Below are 19,094 nucleotides of genomic sequence, written 5' to 3'. Positions count from 1 at the left end.
GCAGGTCTGAAGCACCTTTTAAGAGTAAGGCAGCTCCCTCAGTGGTGGGATTCCCACAGTAGTTGAAGGTCCATCTGGCACAGTCTTCCGAAAATAGCCAAGACTAATTTCCAGCCATAGGTTCTTGCTGGTCAAGCAAAGGACAGAGTGCTGCAGGCCCAACAGGAGTGCTGACCCCACAAGCCCAGGTGAGTCTCCTCTATTCCTGAACTCCTTTCTAGATAGTTTAATTTTGAATGAAAACAGATGCATATTTAAAGACAAGGACCTAGGGGCGCCTGGGTGGCTCAGTCAGTTAAGCATCCAACTCTTGATTTCTGCTCAGGTCATGATCTCATGGTTCATGGGATCGAGCCCCTTGCATTGGTATCCACAATGGCAGAGCAGAGCCTGCTTGGGATTCTCTCTCTCCCTCTCTCTCTGCCCCTCCCTTGCTCATGTGCGCTCTCTCAAAATAAATAAATAATCAAATTAGTTAATTAATTAATTTAAAAAACAAAATAAACACAGGGACCTAAAACCACAGAGATCAGGGGCATACACTGTAGTGGTTATAACCTTCCAGATATGCAAGCATTATAAATAAAAGGAAATGTCTCAATATCTCCATTTTAGGCTTCAATTCTGTGAATGCAGATGCCCCAAACTATAAATCCCTGGAGGAAAGAAAGACTCATGATTGAGAAAAATCTTCCTCACATGAATGACATCCCGCTATCTGATGTGTTAAGAGTCTTCAGATCCCAGAGGCCAGATATTTGGAACCTCTCCAGGTGTCAGAATACAGCGAGTTCCAAGGGGAATGTACTTCAGATGCACCACCTGGTGTCAGCCCCTCCTCTCTACGGGTGAGGAATCAGAGGCCCACATGCCAAAGTTCATGCCAAACTTCACCCAAGAAATTCAAATTCATCCGGCCTCAGCTGCCTGGACCGCAGTGCTCTTTGCATCACCTACCTTCCATCTCAAACAAGGCCATGGTTGAATTCTGCAGCAAGAAACTAACTCTGGGTCCCCGGATTCCATCCCTCTGAATTTAGTACTTCCTTGCTGCCCCCAAGGCAGAGATCTTCCTGCCATCTATCAAACTTGGAGGATAAGGGGCGCCTGGGTGGCTCAGTCGGTTAAGCATCCGACTTCAGCTCAGGTCACGATCTCACGGTCCGTGAGTTCGAGCCCCGCGTCAGGCTCTGGGCTGATGGCTCGGAGCCTGGAGCCTGTTTCAGATTCTGTGTCTCCCTCTCTCTGCCCCTCCCCCGTTCATGCTCTGTCTCTCTCTGTCTCAAAAATAAATAAACGTTAAAAAAAAAATTTTTTTTTAAACTTGGAGGATAAATATTCTCTCTTATGCAGAAAAACAGGTACGGAAGGAGAGTGGGGACTTCATCTCAACTTGGAAAAATGGAAACTAGTTTCAGGAAGGGCTTCTAATTGGGCACAGCTCGACCGTTGCAGGTGCTCCCGATGCTCGATGCTAAAAGTTTCACTTCATGGAGGAAGCATCTGTCCATGGTCTCCAGAAACGCATCCATCAACCCTCCAAGGACTCATAAAAGGAAACTGCATTACAGGCAAACTTCCAAAAGAAGCAACAGAATGGGAACAGGAACTTGAAACATCTTTTATGGCTTTTAGTCACTATGCATGATATAAAAAAGAAAACGGAAGTGTTCCAAATTTAGATCCCTTTTAATTTGCTACCACATTGGCCTTTGCAAGTTGTTTTAACTTGCTCCCTTTCACTGCCTCCATCACCTACCATGTAGAAGATACAGTGAGCTCCACTGTTTGTAACATTGTAACACCTAACTCCCTGTACGATTGGCTCACCAAAATCTCTCTCCCTGCAGTGAAGGCCTGTGCCTGCATCGCCGCCAGTGCGATCAGGTTCATTCAGGTTCTAGTGATTGTGTCATAGCAGTCATTACATTATCTGCACCCCATCCTGCCTACTCTGGCTGAAGGTTGAAAACTCTAAGAAGATGTGGGTGGTGGTTTGGGGGAAAGGGTGGATTTTTGTTTGTCTCTGAAACAGCAGGGGTGGGTGAGCTGAGAAACTTGCAGGCCCTGGGAGAAGAGGAACCCAGGCAGGAAAGAGACAGACAGTCCCGATTTCTGGGATGAAAAGGGAAGAAACAAACTTGTGAATGGGCAGAGAGCCTAGCAGAGAAGTGGGCACAGGTGGGGAGCTGACCACCATCTGAGGCTGGCCTCTTCCCTGGGATATGGCAGGGCCAGGCCAGCCCCTCAGAGCCCGAGTGGATGTGGGGGCAGTGAGGGGAGAGGGTAAGCGATCCAAACCGAAATCTGTGCATGAGCAACACCCTCCCACATGTACCCTCTGCCCCGGGGATGGAGAAATCCCTCCGGCAGCTTTCAGGTGGCTCATTTAATTCACTGAACAAATATTTATGAAGCATCCACAATAGGCCAAGATTATTCCTTTCATGACCACAAAGAGATGCTCTCAAAGAATCTATATTTTATTGTGAGCTGGAGTAAATGCTCATTTTTTTTTCTTCATTTCCTCCTAGCTCAAAGGAAAATACAGGCAATGTCTCATTTATGCCCCAGCCACCATAATTTCCCCAGAAGGTCCGCTTGGCCTGTCTTGTTTCCCAGCTTCTAAAAAGTCCCCTTCCTCATTTTCCTGCACCCAGCCCTATTGACCCTTCATTTCTGCCTCTCCATGTCTACCTCCCCGGCAAAGACCCCTCATCCTGGCCCAGGCTTCCCCAGTCTTCTTCCACGTCCATCCCCGTTTCCTCCTATCAAAACACCACAGGCCAGCGGCCTTGCCTCCCTGGTTCTTCTCCTTCTGGCTTCTCAGCAGCCTGCGCTGCCGTAGACACAAGGTGCCTCACTGTCATGCCCAACAGACTCCCCACTTCCCCAGTCCTGTATGCAATCCCCTAGCCTATCTTTGTCTCCACTCGCACAAACTCTGCTCTCTCTATCCTCATAGGGAGCCTGGGTGCTTCAGCCCTGTCCACTTCTCCCAAACCACCGTCCTCCTACAAGCCACACTGGCTTCCCTGCTTTGAGCACATTCTGCTCATGCACAGGGTCTCCCTGGGCACACAGCTAGGTCCAGTCTCCCAGCTCTCACTGCTCGTAGGCAAAGTGATGTGACTGGGTCATAGGCAAGAAAGTATGTGTAGAAACAATGCAGGCTGCCCGGGGCCTCCGAAAGCGCGCGCACACACACACACACACACACACACACACACACACACGCCATGCCCTGCAAATTCCTCTTCACAGCTAACTGGGTTGTGAAACTTATAATCTTAGATCAGGGGAAATTTTCCACTAAAAAAAAAATGACAGACAAAATGGATAATAAGCTGCTGGGGTTTGTTGTGGGTTTCATCCTGTGCTGTACAAAGAGCCCCATAAGTATTCGTGCTGGTTGAGAAGCAGGGGCCATGGGGGTATCACAAAGTATTAGGGGCAGGGGCTGAGGTGTGCAATGGGAACAGGTGAAGACAGGCAGCCTCCTACACTCCTGGTCTAAGAGTACAAAAAAGCCTGGCAATTCTGGTCTTGAAGCCAGAGGGTGAGTCTGAAGCCACCAGTAAACTACATCAGGAAACAAAGACAAGAGGGATGTCTGGTTGGCATCAGTTGGTTGAGCATCCCACTCTTGATTTCAGTTCAGGTCATGCTCTCACAGTTCGTGAATTCGAGCCCTGTGTCAGGCTCTGTGCTGACAGCACCTGCTTGGGATTCTCTCTCTCCCTCTCTCTCTCAAAATAAATAAACTTTAAAAATTAAGAAAGAAAGAAAGAAAGCAAGCAAGCAAGCAAAGACAAGAGAGCAAAAGAGCCAGGTTGACAAGGCCATTCAGGGGGCACCTGGCTGTCTCAGTAAAGCATGTGACTCTTGATCTTGGGGTTGTGAGTTCGAGCCCCACGTTGGGCATAGCGATTACTTAAAAATAAAATCTTAAAAAAGGAGAGAGAGAGAGAGAGAGAGAGAGGCAACGCAGTAGAACTCTGTAGAGAACCAGAGTGAGGTGCTGAGCAGGAGCTGAACAAAGGCAGACTCAAACTCGATACCTGTGGGAGAATAGAGTAATGGGAAGGCAGACTGGATAAAATAAGTGGAATTAGGTCACAAGGAATGTTAAATGCAGAGTGAGGGTCCCCACCCCACCTCAAGTAAAATAAGAAAACACGGTGAGATCAAGAGCAGGGGAGTCTTGATGGAATATGTTCTGAGATTAATCTGTGCTGGTGTGCAACGACAAGGCAGGTGAATGGATCAGAATCCACACAAACACACTGATTAGGGACCTGGCCCTCCCTGGCTGTCCATTAGGCACCAGCCCTCAATGTACATACACATCATACACTCTTGGCCATGCATTACCTCTCTGATGACGTCCCAGGATATATGGTTAAGAAGGCACTCGGCCACACTTACTCTGTCTTGCTAAAGGGCAGAGACTGATCAAAAACTATTCGTGAACTCTCCAAACTCAGCTCCCTGAAATACACTCAGGCCCTAGGGGCAGTTCGCCCCAAGAAAATGAGGAGTTCTTCAGCCAAGACTGAGGCTCCGCCGAAGCACAGGGAACCAGATGGGCTAGAGAGGGAACCCAAGTGTGGCCTGGGACAATGACATGTTCCTTGAGATAATGTCATTCACTATCAATATTAGGACATCAGACTCGTGGAGGTACTAGCACAAGAAAAGGAAGAAAACCAAAGCAGACCACTGACCCTGGCTTCCAGATCCCACTGCCTACATTTACTAGAAAATGTCACCGACAACAGAAGCAGTTTGCTGGATAATACTCATTCTGTTAATTAGCAGTCCCATTCACAAACCCTCTCGCGGCCTGATCTCATTCTACACTCCCAGTTATGCTGGAGGGTGGGAGCTGTCACCTTCGTTTTACATATCAAGAAACTGGGAGGAAATATGGCAAAACTGAGATTTAAATTTTGGTTTTCTAACAACATGTTGTTTAAGCCCACCTCTTTTATCCAATAGGAATTTCTGCCAGATTCTTGGCTGAATCTGGAGAGGCCAAGATGAGTAAGACATAGTTTAGATTTTCAAGAAGATGATTTAGTCAGTAACCGGCCTGAAAACAAATTAATAACAATAAAAGGTTATAAGTGCTACCAATGAAGTACAGAATATGGGGAGACAAAGAGGTGGTCATGGCCTGCACGTGCAGATAATCAATAGCAATCCAGTGAAAGCCTTCAGCCAGTATTTATTGAGCAACTACTGTGTGCCAGGTTAACGCTCTGTGTACTAGGGATCCAGCAATGCAGAAAACAGTTAAAACCCCTGCCCCAACATTTGGGAAGAGAAAGATAACATTTCCTTGCCAAATGGCGTGGATGGACTGAGGGATGGATAGGTGGACAGATGTGTCTGGGAAAACCATGAAAGTCTTCATAGAAGAGATGAGTCTTGGACGGATTCTTGAAAACAGGGGAAGACAAATGTTGGTCAGGAAAAGGGGGGAAGCACAGGAGCACGCACAGGAAAAACCATGAGGGTATTCATCAGGCAGGGCTCTCTAGGGATCTTTGTTTGGGTAGTTCCCTCTGACCAAAGTGCTGGGGGCAGGCAAGTGATGATGGTGGGGAGGCAGGTGGGGGCCAAGGAACTTGGATTTGTCATGCAAGTCATAGGGTACCAGTGAAAGGTTTTAAAAAAATTTCATAATAAACACACCACAATTAAGCACAAACACAATGAGGGTTCATACATTGAGAAGATTTCTTGGGATAAATTTATTGGGATTGGAATCATTTATTTAGTAATCTTACTCTCTACTAAAAAAAAATTCTAGAGAGGTCACACTTGAGAGGCCGAGTGGCCTCGAGGAAAGAGCTTGGACTCAGAAGTCCAAGAAGGCAGACTGAAACTCAGCTTTGGCACAATGCGTAGTCTTGAAAAAGTCACTTCACCTCTCTGAGCCTTCAATTTTCATCAATAAAATGGCTGTTATTCCCACCTACCTGACGGAGCTGTTGTGAGGGTTGGAGATGCCATGTAAAAGGTGTGCAGTATCTAGCGGGGCTCCCCGCACGACCATCTGTAGCCATCAAAGAGGAAACCAATCCCTAGGCTCCGAGGCTGCATCGTGGTGAAGAAGCGTGGCCTCCCAGGAGCCCTCTCTTGTCCCTTTGACAGGCCCCACGCACTGAATTGCAGACACTTAGCCAGTGCGAGATAGCAAGTCTTAGCTTCTTCAAAAAATAACCTTAACAGGGTGCTTGTGCAAAGAAGGTCTGTGCCCTGTGCTTCTGACAATAGTTTTGACAAGTGATCCAGAAATGTCCTTCAAGAGAGGAATTTTAGAAATTGATCATTTGCTGATGAGCGCACCAAGCTCTGGTATTTGCGTCGCTTTATGAAAGCAGTATGCCTAACATCTTTCTGAACTTATAACCCTTCTTACAGGGTGGGAAGAAACAGCAACCATTATTTTTAACTATTCCATAAAGGCTGACTCATAATACTCATCCTCAGACGAGCCCCATGAAGATGACTGGCCTCCACCAACATGCCACCCACCACTGTAGGTTCTGAACTGTCACACAACAACTCACTTCACATGCTCACATCTCTCACCAAAGAGCAGAAAACCATACGAGGGTCATAACTGGCTTCCCCACAAGGGGAAGGAAGGCCCTGTTTTCCTAAAATAGGGTGAAAACACTCAACACGATCTGAAGACCCATGTTATAAATGCCCTAGAAAAAAAGAGGAAGACACAGTCTGCAGAATTTTCTGCGCAGTCAACTTGCGAGCCGTGGGGTAGCCTGCCCCTTCTTCCCCACCCCCACCCTCGCCACATACCTCTTTGAAGCACCAGGCACATTTCGGGTGGATTAACAGACATTCTTCACAGGAGGTGGCACTTCCACTAGTGCATATGTTAAGACCTTCAAAGAAAGACAAAGATGCACCAATTAGTTCCAGGCCATAAACCTGATTGACGAGGCTTTTGTATGGGGTGGGGGGAGGGGTCACTTCCTTTTTTAACAGGGAGCCTGGGTAAGGCTGAAGGGTGCAGGCCCCAGTGCTAATCGCAGGTTAAGGCTCATTGGCCGTGCCCTGAACGCTGTGACAGTTTTTGAAGCGTGCCCACTAGTGTGAGCAACTCCCATTACTTCTGCTGGATCCCCGTGGACTTCCAGCCCCATCACACAGGAGGGCCTCCCTCACAGAAGGCCTCACTACACTCAGTCCACCCAAAATGACAAAAAGAAATTGTACGACAAAAGGAAAGAAAAAAGAGGGGCGCCTGGCTGGCTTGGTGGGAAGCGCGCTTCTAACTCTTGATCTCAGGGCTGTAAGTTCGAGCCTCACGTTGACCAGAGAGAGGACTTAAAAATAAAATCCTTATTAAAAAGAAAAGAGAGGGGCACCGGGGTGGCTCAGTCAGTTAAGCATCTGACTCTTGGTTTCAGCTCAGGTCATGATTTCATGATTCACGAGTTGGAGCCTTACATCCGGCTCTGCGCTGGCAGTGGGGAGCCTGCTTAGGATTCTCTCTCTCCCTCTTTCTCTGCCCTTCCCCCACTCACTCTTACTCTCTCTCTGAAATTAAGTAATTAATGGGTTAAGATAAAATCCATTAATTCAGTATACCTACTAGTAGGTCAAATAAGAAAAACCATATCATCACCTCACTGGGTAATAAAAAGGCATTTGACCAAATTCAAAATCCATCCTGATTTAAAAAAAAAAAAATCAGAAACTAAGATTAGAAGGAAATTTCTTTATCATCGTAAAGCTTACTTATTTCTTTTTTTTTTTTTTTTTTTTTTTTAATTTTTTTTTCAACGTTTTTTTTTTTATTTTTATTTATTTTTGGGACAGAGAGAGACAGAGCATGAACGGGGGAGGGGCAGAGAGAGAGGGAGACATAGAATCAGAAACAGGCTCCAGGCTCCAAGCCGTCAGCCCAGAGCCTGACGCGGGGCTCGAACTCACGGACCGTGAGATCGTGACCTGGCTGAAGTCGGACGCTTAACCGACTGCGCCACCCAGGCGCCCCAAGCTTACTTATTTCAAACCAAGACCAGTCCCTTCTCTCCCATTAATCTGGGGAGGGGTCTCCTGAGGGGGGTGCTAAACTGCAGTGGTGAAGTTAAATTTGCTGCCCCCTCAACTCCCTACCCCACACCTGCACCCACCCTTCTTCAATCTCGCGAACCTTGAAACTTATCATTCTTTTCTTTTCCTTCTTCTCAGAAACATCAAGGACACAGTTCTTTTGACCAAGAGGAGAGGATGTTGGTATTTCTCTGAATGAACATGGCTCTCTGTTCAGCTCTCATAGCACTAAGGACCCACTAGTCTCTTCTGGTCATTGCCCTGAATTTCAAGAAGAGAGAATGTCCACTGAACTGATGGAAAAAAGAGAAACCCAGGGCCACCAGCCCTAGAAAGAAGGGTCCAAACTGTAAGGGGAAAAACAGCTGGAAAAGATTAAAAGGGAGAGTGGAGGGGGAAAATATAGGGAACTCCATGAAATACCATAAAAACAACTATCGTAAGACCTCTTGAAACCCTAGCATTTCCCCAATTTGCTAGTTTTAACTCCCTGCTTCTCCTTTGCCACTAGCAGTAAAACAACAGAAATCGACACAGGGAGCTGCACTTAGTCACCACGAGGGACACTAAAGGGAACAAATACCATCTGGGATTAGAATGGCCACCGGGGTGGAAGGGAGGAGACCCTAGCAGGACCAGAGATGCTGGGAAGAAAGGAGGAAGGGCTTTGGAGGCCCAGAGAGAGTAAAGTCAGATGCTTTCCCCCAGCTCGATGCTGCACTCTGGGCTCCTGGGCACCACCAGCAGTCTTGCTGAGCCCCTGCCACACCCACAGAGCCGGGGGACTCCAATCTCACTGCCAGGACTGCAACAGGACCTCCTGGGTGCAAACCCTGGACTCAGAACACATTTCGCTGGAGAAACAAGCTGGGATAGCATGCATAATCTCATTTCAGCAGAAGAGCCCTTCCCAGGTCCAAACACTAACCAAGAAGGTCTTTGAATCCAGCCCACTGGGAATTTGGGCCTGCCTGCCTCCTGCTTGCACTGACAAGTTCCTTTCTCATTTTAAAGTGAATCCACTCACTTGATGACTTTTATATAGGCTTAAAAAATATGTAGGCAGGAAGAGTTTCAAAATGCCAGTTCCACTTTGTGGTCAAATCTCCTTACGTGTCAGAAACTCAAATGGGGGTGGAGGGATCAAATCCAGAATGAAAGTGACTTTCCCCCTGCTCTCCTTATCAAGTACAAATCCAGGCCCTAGAGGCACCTGGGATGGCTCAGCCGGTTAAGAGGTGACTCTTGATTTCGGCTCAGGTCATGATCTCACGGTTCATGGGTTCATGGTTCATATGGCTCTGTCAGAGCACGAGGCCTGCTTGGGATCCTCTGTGTCCCTATCTCTGCCCCTCCCCCTCTCTCAAAAAGAAATAAATGTTAAAAAATTAACAAAAAAAATTCAGGTCCTTGTGGCACACCATCTCCTTTGACACCCAAAATCATTTCCATAAAATCATGGGAGTTGCAGACCCTCAGAGCTAGAACTGTTTTAAAATGAGCTGGCCAAGTCAGCTCATTTTAGAGATGAAAACATGAGAAAACAGGAGTCAGTGACTTGAAACAAGGAGGCCCGTCTGCCAGAAAGAGGTCAGAAGGGGTGCTGGTTAGCAAGTGCCCAAATCGGGGACCTGCCTGGCAATCCCTGACCCAGCCCAGGCTCAGGGCAGTGTGACCAGTGAGCTCTGGGATCTCCTTGAGGAGATCTATAACAGGCTCTCAATCAGAAAAGAATTTGAGGTCAGCTGTCTTATTCGTGTCTCTGCTTAGATGCACAGAAATTCACAAAGACCACTTTCTAAACACCAGGGCCCCATTCATCACTGAGCTTTAGGAACTTGGGTGGAGGGTCTTGAGCTCAAGGCAATAAGGCTCCTCAGTGCGGACCCAGACAGACTGGGCTCTGGTCTTCTGTTTTGTCAGCCTACAAGAGCTTGGAGGTAATACTGAAGAGGCTCAAAGGATGGGACAGACATCTGCTATGAAAACATACTGAACAACTGTAAAATACGTGTTGTCCTGATTTCCTAATTGATTCCATTATTACATATTGACAAGCAACAGTAAAGTAGTTGTGCTGCCCTCGAAATGATTCCTCTAAAATTAGGCTCCTGGGCCAAATTCAAATTCAAGAAAGCCTGCACGAAGCATGTACTAAATGCCAAGCTCTGCACTAGGGGATGCTAGAAATACAGAGATGAATGAGCCTTGCTCCCCGGGAGCTCAGTGTACCAGGTAACAGGGACCAGACAGGCACTCCAGGAACCAAAAGCATAGGTTGTGTGCTGACACCCACCACAGCACCAGAGCTCTTCCTTTGGCATTTCTCCTCTCTCCACCTATTAATATTTCAGAGTTTGGATTTGGCTGGATGAGTCACTCGGCACCAACAGCATTTTGAAAGGACGGAAGCAATGAATAAAAAGCTAAACAGCTAGAGTTCCCAAATGTCAGAGTGTCGTGTCTAGGTCATGGAAATAGGCACTAGTGGCCCAGACGATGGCCACATCTTTTCTTGGTTTGCACTGTGACTATTTCCAGTCCAACTGCAACTGCCTGCAGCCCTTAACACCCCCGAAGCCAGGGTTTAGTGCAAACCATAATCTAAAAATATGCTCTCCTTCCGAAACTCATTGACTCACCCCTCTCATTCATCAATCATATCCAGGCAGCTACCACGTCCGGTCGATCATTCCTTCAAGATGCATGAAATGTTGCTTTTAATCCAGCCCTTCCTGCCTGCCCTCTCTGGCCCCACAATGCCCAAGCCAGGCCCTCTGCACTGAGTCTAGATTCCTGCAGTGTCTTCCTGCCAGCCTCCCTCCATGCAGTCTCTCCCCATCTCTGTCCACCCCACATGTCCAAGGTCAGACAACACCTGCTACAGCACACATCCAGCAGGTGGGATTTCCTGATCCAAAACATTCAGTGGGTTAACAGAAATGAGTACCAAGCTAGAATAACCCTATACTGGCAGGGAGAGAGGGGACATGACACTATTCAGCCGGGAGAGTGGGAAAAGCATCATGAGTATATAGGGTGTGTTCTCACCCTAGAAAGCACATTAACAGTAACAGATCGTAACATTCAGAATGGTTCATGTGTGTGTCATCTTCATGATTCAAGCGAGAAGCGGGGTTTCTCATGATCCTAAATTATATTTTAGTCACTGTTGTCAAGACAACAGAAAATAAAGACATTTCATTATTGTTGTTTTCTTTTTTAAAAAGTGGCAACGATGGAGTGCCTCTCCTCATATCCTGAACCACGCCCCCCCCATATTTCTCACACAATAGATGAAATGTTTCTGGTACAAAATCTAGCAACTAGTCGTTGGTCCAAAGATGTTACCATGAACTGTAAATATATGCCTCAGGAAGGCCAGTTCCCATCTTAGACTACCTTTCTGGACATCACACATCTGCAGAACACCCCGCTTGACAGATATGACTTGTATTTTTAAAACAAATTCATATATTTGCATATAATATGCAGTTTTAAAAAAGAATGTGCATGCTCCCTATATATACTGATATGAACCTTACCTCGATATATTGTTAAGTTGCAAATGAAAGGCAAGACATACGACAGTGTGTATAGTGCTTTCAACAAACATAAGGGAGGAATATTTGCTTTTTTTTTTTATTTTTTTAAGTTTATGTATCCATTTTGAGAGGGAGAGAGAGAGTGAGAGAGCAAGGGAGGGGCAGCAAGAGAGAGAGACAGAGAATCCCAAGCAGCACTTTCAGGGCAGAGCCTGATGTAGGGCTTGAACTCACAAACCACAGGATCATGACCTGAGTCAAAATCAAGAGCCAGAGGCTTAACCTACTCAGTCAACCAAGTGCCCCAGGGGAGGGATATCTGTAACATACGGGTAGAAAACACTCTGGATACATAAGAAACCTAATAGGGGTAATGTGTGAGGGAAGGGGTCAGGGCAATATGCTAGACTGATGGGCACTGAGAATGGAAAACAGATTTCTCACTGTACAATTGTTATACTATAAAAAAAAAAATCACGTGACTATATTACCTATTCAAATAATAATTTTTAAAAAGGCAATTGATGGGGCGCCTGGGTGGCGCAGTCGGTTAAGCATCCGACTTCAGCCAGGTCACGATCTCGCGGTCCGTGAGTTCGAGCCCCGCGTCAGGCTCTGGGCTGATGGCTCAGAGCCTGGAGCCTGTTTCCGATTCTGTGTCTCCCTCTCTCTCTGCCCCTCCCCCGTTCATGCTATGTCTCTCTCTGTCCCAAAAATAAATAAAAAAAAAAAAAAAAAAAAAAAAAAAAAAGGCAATTGATTACCTCTATGGCCTTCTCCAAAAACCATAAGTCCAGCCTAATCATGAGGAAAAACATCAGACAATCTACAAAATATCTCCTCAAAACTGTCAAAGTCATCAGGGTGCCTGGGTGGCTCAGTGGCTGAGTGTCCGACCTCAGCTCAAGTCATGATCTCACCACATGTGAGTTTGAGCCCCGCGTCAGGCTCTGTGCTGACAGCTCAGAGCCTGGAGCCTGCTTCGGATTCTGTCTTTTCCTCTCTCTCTACCCCTCCCCGACTCGTGCTCTGTCTCTGTCTCTCAAAAATGAACAAACATTAAAAAAAATGTTTTTAAACTGTCAAGGTCATCAAAAACAAGAAAAGACTGAGAAACTGTCACAGTCTAAAGGAGACTGAGACAAGGCAACTCAATTTATGTGGCATTCTGATTGGGATCCTAGAACAGAAAAGGGGCATTGGGTAAAAACTAAAGAAATCAGACTAAAGTATGAACCTCAGCAGTACCTGGCTAGCTCCATGAGTAGAGTATGTGACTCACAACCTCAGGGTTGTGAGTTCAAGTTTGTTTTGTTTTTTTTTAAGTGGGCCTGGAGCTTATTTAAAAAAAAAAATTAAATAAAATAAAGTATGAACTGGGGCGCCTGGGTGGCTCAGTCGGTTAAGCGTCCGACTTTGGCTCTGGTCATGATCTCTCAGTCCAGGAGTTCGAGCCCTGCATCGGGCTCTGTGCTGACAGCTCAGCCCCTGGAGCCTGCCTCAGATTCTGTGTCTCCCCCTCTCTCTGCCCCTTCCCTGCTCATGCTCTGTGTCTCTCTGTCTCTCAATAATAAACGATAAAAAAAATTATTACAAAAATAAAGTGTGAACTGTAGTTAATAATAATGTATCAATGTGGCTGATTAATTGTAAAAAACATACGGTACTAAGGTAAGATGCTAATAATAGGCAAACTGAGTGTGGGGTATATAGGAACTCTCTGTACTATCTTCTCAATTTTCCTGTATATCTAAAACTGATTTACGTTTTTAGAAAATTGAGGGGTTTTTTAAAGACCACTGAAACCATGGGGTAGTGGAGTGGGGATGGGAGGGGGGATCCATTGTGGCTGTATTAGGAACCTAAAGGTAAATAAGGCCTGGGTAATTTGCCACGCAGTATGTGAGGGGGACACCCGGCCCCTAGTGTAACAGAATGTGCTGTGGGAGCAAGGGAAGGACAGGCCAATTCCACCTACCCGAAGGGGGCAGAGTAGGCTTCACAGAGGAGGGGACATTTGGGCTGGAATTATGGGAAGAGGCTATCCTGGACACAAAAGATCCAAGTACTTGTTCTGCCACTTACTGGCCACATGACCTTGGGCAAGCCACTTACCCTTTCCAGGCCTCAGCATTCTCATGCAAACAATTCAGGGGGTGCAATATACGGCCTCTATCATATATTCCAGCTCAAAAAATCTTGCCAAGACTCAAGCTCATCCATCCATTCAACAAATATGACCCAGGCAATATCCTAGGCAGAGGCCACAGTGATAAACAAAATCAACAGAACTCTCTGCCCTCACGGTGCTTCCGGTTGGGGGAGAATCCTCATTGGGGGTTGGGGGGAGAGAGCACTGACAGTGAACAAGATCAGTAAGTACACGAGATGACGATGAGGGCTGAGGAGAAAAATTAAGGAAAGAAAAGAGACAGGAAGGATGTGGGGCAGGAGGTTTAGTTGCGAGTGGCCAGGGACAACTTGCTGAGCAGGAGACTGCCAAGAAAGGGCTGCAAGGTGGAGGCAGCATGCCCTACGGATATCTGGGGAGACAGTACCCCAGGCCCAGAGAGGGGCCCGCTGTGCAGCATGGGTGGCATGCTGGAAGAAAAGGGAGAGCCAAGTGCGCCAGCGGGAGTGGTGAGAAAAATAAAGTCGGGGAAGTCAGAGTTCCCAGAGAGGCCTGGCAGGCCACTGTCAGGACTTCTGGAAGCCACTGGAGGGTTTTAAGCAGAGTGCATGATCTGACTTGAGTTTTAACAGAATCACTCTGAGTGAGAGCTGAGGATAGGTAAAGGGGACAAGAGCAGGAGCAGGCCCCAGCTATACGAAACAAGCAAGCATCTCAGAAACTCTGGTGGTGTTAGGGGAGGAGAGTGAGTGAGGGAGGGAATCCAGTAAGGAGGGTAGGCCACACTACCTGCCCCTCCAGCATCCACCACAGGGGATGTGTCAAGGCCTGTCTATGAGCAAACTTTTCACCAGGTGGCCCAGGAATCAAACCCTGCATTCAACAGAAGCAAGAAGAAGCCTCACAAACAAATGGGGCCTATAAATAACGTGTTCCTTTACATTTATAAAGGCCATTAATCCCATTCCAAGTGGAAAGAAAGCAAACAAACTATAGCAGTGGACTTTTTGAAGCTTCACCCCCAGCCAACAGAAAATACCTGTGAAAAGAGATGTCCGCGCCGCCCCCCCAACCCTCCACGAACCCAGCTGCACACTGCCATATGAAAAGGACACTACTATTTAGGCAGTAATTGTTCCACATTACTGATATCGTGAAAACTTTTCAGAGTATTTCCATGAGCCGGCTCAAGAAGAGAAACTAGTTACCAGGGTAGGCAGGCACAAAAAGCCTTTTGCCAAGTATTTAGGTATTTTAATTCTCTGTTGCCTCAGTAGCTAAATAAGCACGGAGAACAAGCAGGAGGAGAATACTAATTAGAGCTAATTAGACCCTGCCCTCTTCTGCCTCAGTCCCCTTTATAAAAAGCCCCCCTCCCCCCAACTCAAGGATGATGGAGCTAAAATGTAAATACCCAGGGTAAACAGCAGTCTCCAGACCAAGCCCACTGTTTGCATTTCACTGCCCCGTTATTGCTAGACCCAGGCCTGGTTACCTGAAGAGAGCTACAAACCCAAGGCCGAACTCCAGCAGCCCCCTCACAGGCCATGAAACATGTGGTGGAGGAGAGAGCACTGTCAGCAGGAGCCCACTAAATAGAGTACAGGGCTCTCCTAGGATTCAGAGCATTCTAACTGGCAGGGCATTCACTAAAGGAACATATGATTTTTTTTTTTTTTTTTAATAAACTATGATAGTAAACATGACTCCAGTCCTGCAGCAGGATCAATACCACACTCCTCCCCTTCCCTCTCAGGGAGCAAAGGCCTCACCCCAGAGAAGCCCTTCTCTGGTTTTGTGGGAAGACCATGTCCTCAAGTCCTGTCCAGAGGCTCTTGGCCATGGGATAAGGAGAGCAGGAGATAACTCTGAATAGAAGAGGGCTGGTCAACCTGCCAGAGACTTGTTTGAAATGAGTCCTCTTAAATTAAAAGTCTGCTTCCTGCTGGATTAAGCACAGGGATGGAAGTGTAGTGAAAGCAACAGACGTGCAACTTGGCCACAGGTCCAGGGACACCCAGGCAGGCATGGCCCCGTGGGTCACCTCTTTCTTTCACTGGGCAATGAAGGTTTTTCTTTCCAGTCACGTTCCTAGGAGTGAGACAGAAACAAGCTCTGGGAAAAGTACCTGTGGGGCCTCAAGAAAAAAAGAAAAGGGAAGGAAAAGAAAAACTGTTTCAAAGTCTGTGTGAAGCCGGCTCAGCAACCCTGGGGCACTAGGAGAAATCACACAAATATGTGTCAGTCTCTTCTAACCTTGAGAGGCTCCGGGGCTAAGAGGGAGGTGACCGGTCTGGAGGCCAGTGATGAGCTTGCTCCATCATGGCCCTGCTGGCCCACAGCAGGCTGGCTGAGCTCTAGGAGGCAGCAGCAGAAGAAAAGGGAATTCAGAAGGAGTTGGAAATAAACCACCAAGACTCAATGCTTTTCTCCCTACCTAAACTGCATCATGTAGGACAAAGGGCACTAGACCAAAAAGCTTTTGAGATCCATCAGTGGATAAGGAAGAGTGGACAAGTCACTTTGCCCTTTTGGGCCCATTCGGAAAATGGACATCACTGTGAAGATGCATATGAACTGTGAAAAACGGAAATCACAATGCAAATGGAAAGCAATATATTAAAAGAATTCTTCACAAATGGAAACATTTGAGTTTTTATTAGAATCGCAGAAGGTCAAGCTGTAAGGCAACTTAGAAATCATCTCCTTTAGCAGTTGCCAAACTTTGGGATTTCACAGAACATTGCGAACAAAACAGGGGCGCCTAGGTGGCTCAGTCAGTTAAGCGTCTGACTTTGACTCAGGTCATGACTCACAGTTTGTGGGTCTGAGCTTGGCATCGGGTTTGCACTGACAGTGCAGAGCCTGCTTGGGATTCTCTCTCTCTGCCCTCCCCCCACTTGTGTGCTCATGAGCTCTCTCTCTCTCCCTCTCTCTCTCCAAATAAATAAACTTAAAAAAAAAAAAAAAAGAACAGAAGAAACAGAAAAAGAGGAGGGAAAATTTATATAGGATTGCTAGATTTTTTATTTTGCCAAAAAGAAAAACTACCCTCTGTCATCACTATAAATCACTAAAAAAATAAAATAAATGAAACCAACTATACCAACCAAAAATAAAAAAGACATCATTTCAAATTAAAGGGCAGTCCTGTGAGGCAGGGGACCACTGACAAAGATAAACTCCTGTGTGTGCCACAAGCTGCCATCCTTCTCTGAGCTGTATTTCCCTGAGAACCCATGAAAACATCAGCGATGGGCACTGGTTGCCAGATGGGTGTTTGGAAACCACTGATCTACTCCAAGTTCTACAGTGATTATTTTCCCATAAAAGATATCTTGCTCCAGTATTAAGTTTGCATTAGGGCCTAAAGGAGTTTTTGTTTGCCCAGAACCCTCCTCCTGCTCAGAGGTAAACCTCCAGGTCTTCATGTAAATGAGGCCCCGTAGGGGACTAGTGCCCTCTCCCTTGGCAGCCAGGCACAAGAGCAATCCGGTATCATGGGCCTGCTAGAGAATGAAGCAATAAAGGACACAATTATTTCCTCCCGGAAAGGAGAAAAGCTAGAGCTTCCTGATTTTTTGGTAGGGGCTCGGGGTGGCTTATCTGTCTGTCAGCCCCTGCACAAAAACGGAGCATCCTTCCTCTGGGGCCTCCTAACTGCCACATCCACTCTCGTCCCAACTCGGAAAACTTAAGCAGGTAAGTGAGGGCTCCTCACACAGCCTCCAGCCCCTGGCAGTATCGCGCCAAAGCAATAGCACACCTCCTGCCCTCCGCCCCAGAATCCTCCAGAGTTAGGGGAATGTTCCGGGGCGAGTGTTTCGTGTATCTCGGGATAAACCCAGGCAGGAGTCAGGTCGGTAAGTCCCAGGTGGGGCTGTGACTTGGGACGCCGGTGTCCCAAGGGTTTGGCGGTGGCTTCGGGAGGAAGCAAGGGGATTAAACTTTAGAAGAAGGCCGTTAAACTGGGTGCTGTGAAACTCTAGGATGCGCTTAGGGGCCCCGAGCACCCGCAGTTCGAAGAGACTAGCCCTCCGGAGTAGCCGTGGCTCCAGCAAGGACTCCGGCTCTCGCGCCCCCCTCGCTGCCCTTCGCCTTCTGGGGACCAGGGCACTGGCGGCATCCCTCGGCGCCTCCCCGCAGCCCGCCCGCCCCCGGCCGGCCACAAGGGCCGCTTTGTGCCCGGGAGCGCGGCGCCCCGGCCCCCACGCAGGGCTGGCGGCGGCCCTCCCCGGGCAGAGGGCGCGGGCGCACGCGGGCCGGTCAGCAGCCGGGCAAGGCTGTTTACACAGGAAGGGGAGACTCCTCCTCGGCCCGGGACTGACCGGCGGCCGACGACAGCGCGCCGGGGCGGCTGCTGGCTGCGCGCGGGGTGGCGCACGCACCTCGCGAGCCCCCCACCGGGCGGCACCCCGCCGCTCGCCCCCTGGGGCGGGGGGAGCCTGGAAGACGCTCCCCCACCCAGACAGCGCCCCTCGCCCCGCCCTCCACGCCGCCGGCGGGAGGCTCCGAGCGGGACAAAGTTTCTCTGCGCGGCGGGCGACGCGGCTTACCTGGGAGGCTGGGCACCAGCGCGCAGAGCCCGAGCAGGCAGGCGTACAGGGGCGCCGGGGCCCGCGGCATGGTGGGGGCGCCCGGCCTCAGCGGCGGCGCGGACGGCGGGCTCCGCGGGGGCCCGGGGCCGAGGCCGGAGCGCGGGGGGCGAGGGCCGGGGGCCGCAGCCGCATGCCCGGCTCACAGCCCCCCTGGCCGGGCGGGAGGAGCTGGCGGCTGCGCTGGCCGGCGCCCCGCCACCACCATCCCTCCCGTAGTGCTCGCAGCCGAGTCCCGGGGCTGCCGGGGGATCGCGGCTCGGGACGGCCCCGGCGGGCGACTCTGGGCCGGGGAGGGGCGGGCTCCGCGCTGGGGCCGCGACTTGGACTCCGGGACGCGCCGCCACACTCTGCCCTCCGCCTCCGCCCCTTCCCTTCCTCCCTCCGGCCCGCCAGGCTCCACTTTCCTCCCTCCTCTCTCCTCCCCTTCTCCCCCCTCTAAGCCCCCGCCCGGCTGCCACACGGTCAGTTTACGGCGGGGCGGGGCGAGCTTCGGGCCGGGCCAGCTCCGCCCCGAGCGGGGACCCGCCCGGGGACGCGGAGCCCGGGGCGCCCAGGTGCAAGTCCCTTACGCCGCGCTTACTGGGGGCCCCGGGGGAACGAAGTCGCTAAGGAGGGTCTCGCTCTGCTTTCTTAGCAGCCTGGCGCCACGGGGAAAGACGGGCACGCTCCAAGGGGCGAACCGTGATTACTTTGAATTGCTAGACTTCGAGACGGAGAGCAGGTCTG

General features: G+C 49.0%; 1 protein-coding gene across 2 annotated transcripts in view; it reads right to left on the bottom strand.

Annotated features, from left to right (window-relative positions):
• Positions 1 to 18,761, bottom strand: part of ITGB5 (integrin subunit beta 5) — a 123,058-nt gene extending 104,297 nt beyond the window's left edge. For both annotated transcript variants that reach the window (XM_058731096.1, XM_058731097.1), the window contains exons 1-2: positions 18,327 to 18,761; positions 6,832 to 6,917 (exon numbers count right to left, since the gene is read on the bottom strand). In XM_058731096.1, the coding sequence (XP_058587079.1) occupies positions 6,832 to 6,917; positions 18,327 to 18,396 (156 nt within the window). In that variant the 5' untranslated portion in view covers positions 18,397 to 18,761. The remainder of the gene's footprint in view (positions 1 to 6,831; positions 6,918 to 18,326) is intronic.
• Between the last annotated feature and the right edge of the window lie 333 nt (positions 18,762 to 19,094).

The sequence above is a fragment of the Neofelis nebulosa genome, chromosome 5 (assembly GCF_028018385.1).
Source record: "Neofelis nebulosa isolate mNeoNeb1 chromosome 5, mNeoNeb1.pri, whole genome shotgun sequence".
NCBI classification, from domain to species: Eukaryota; Metazoa; Chordata; class Mammalia; order Carnivora; family Felidae; genus Neofelis; species Neofelis nebulosa.
This window is presented reverse-complemented; position numbering and strand designations above follow the sequence as displayed.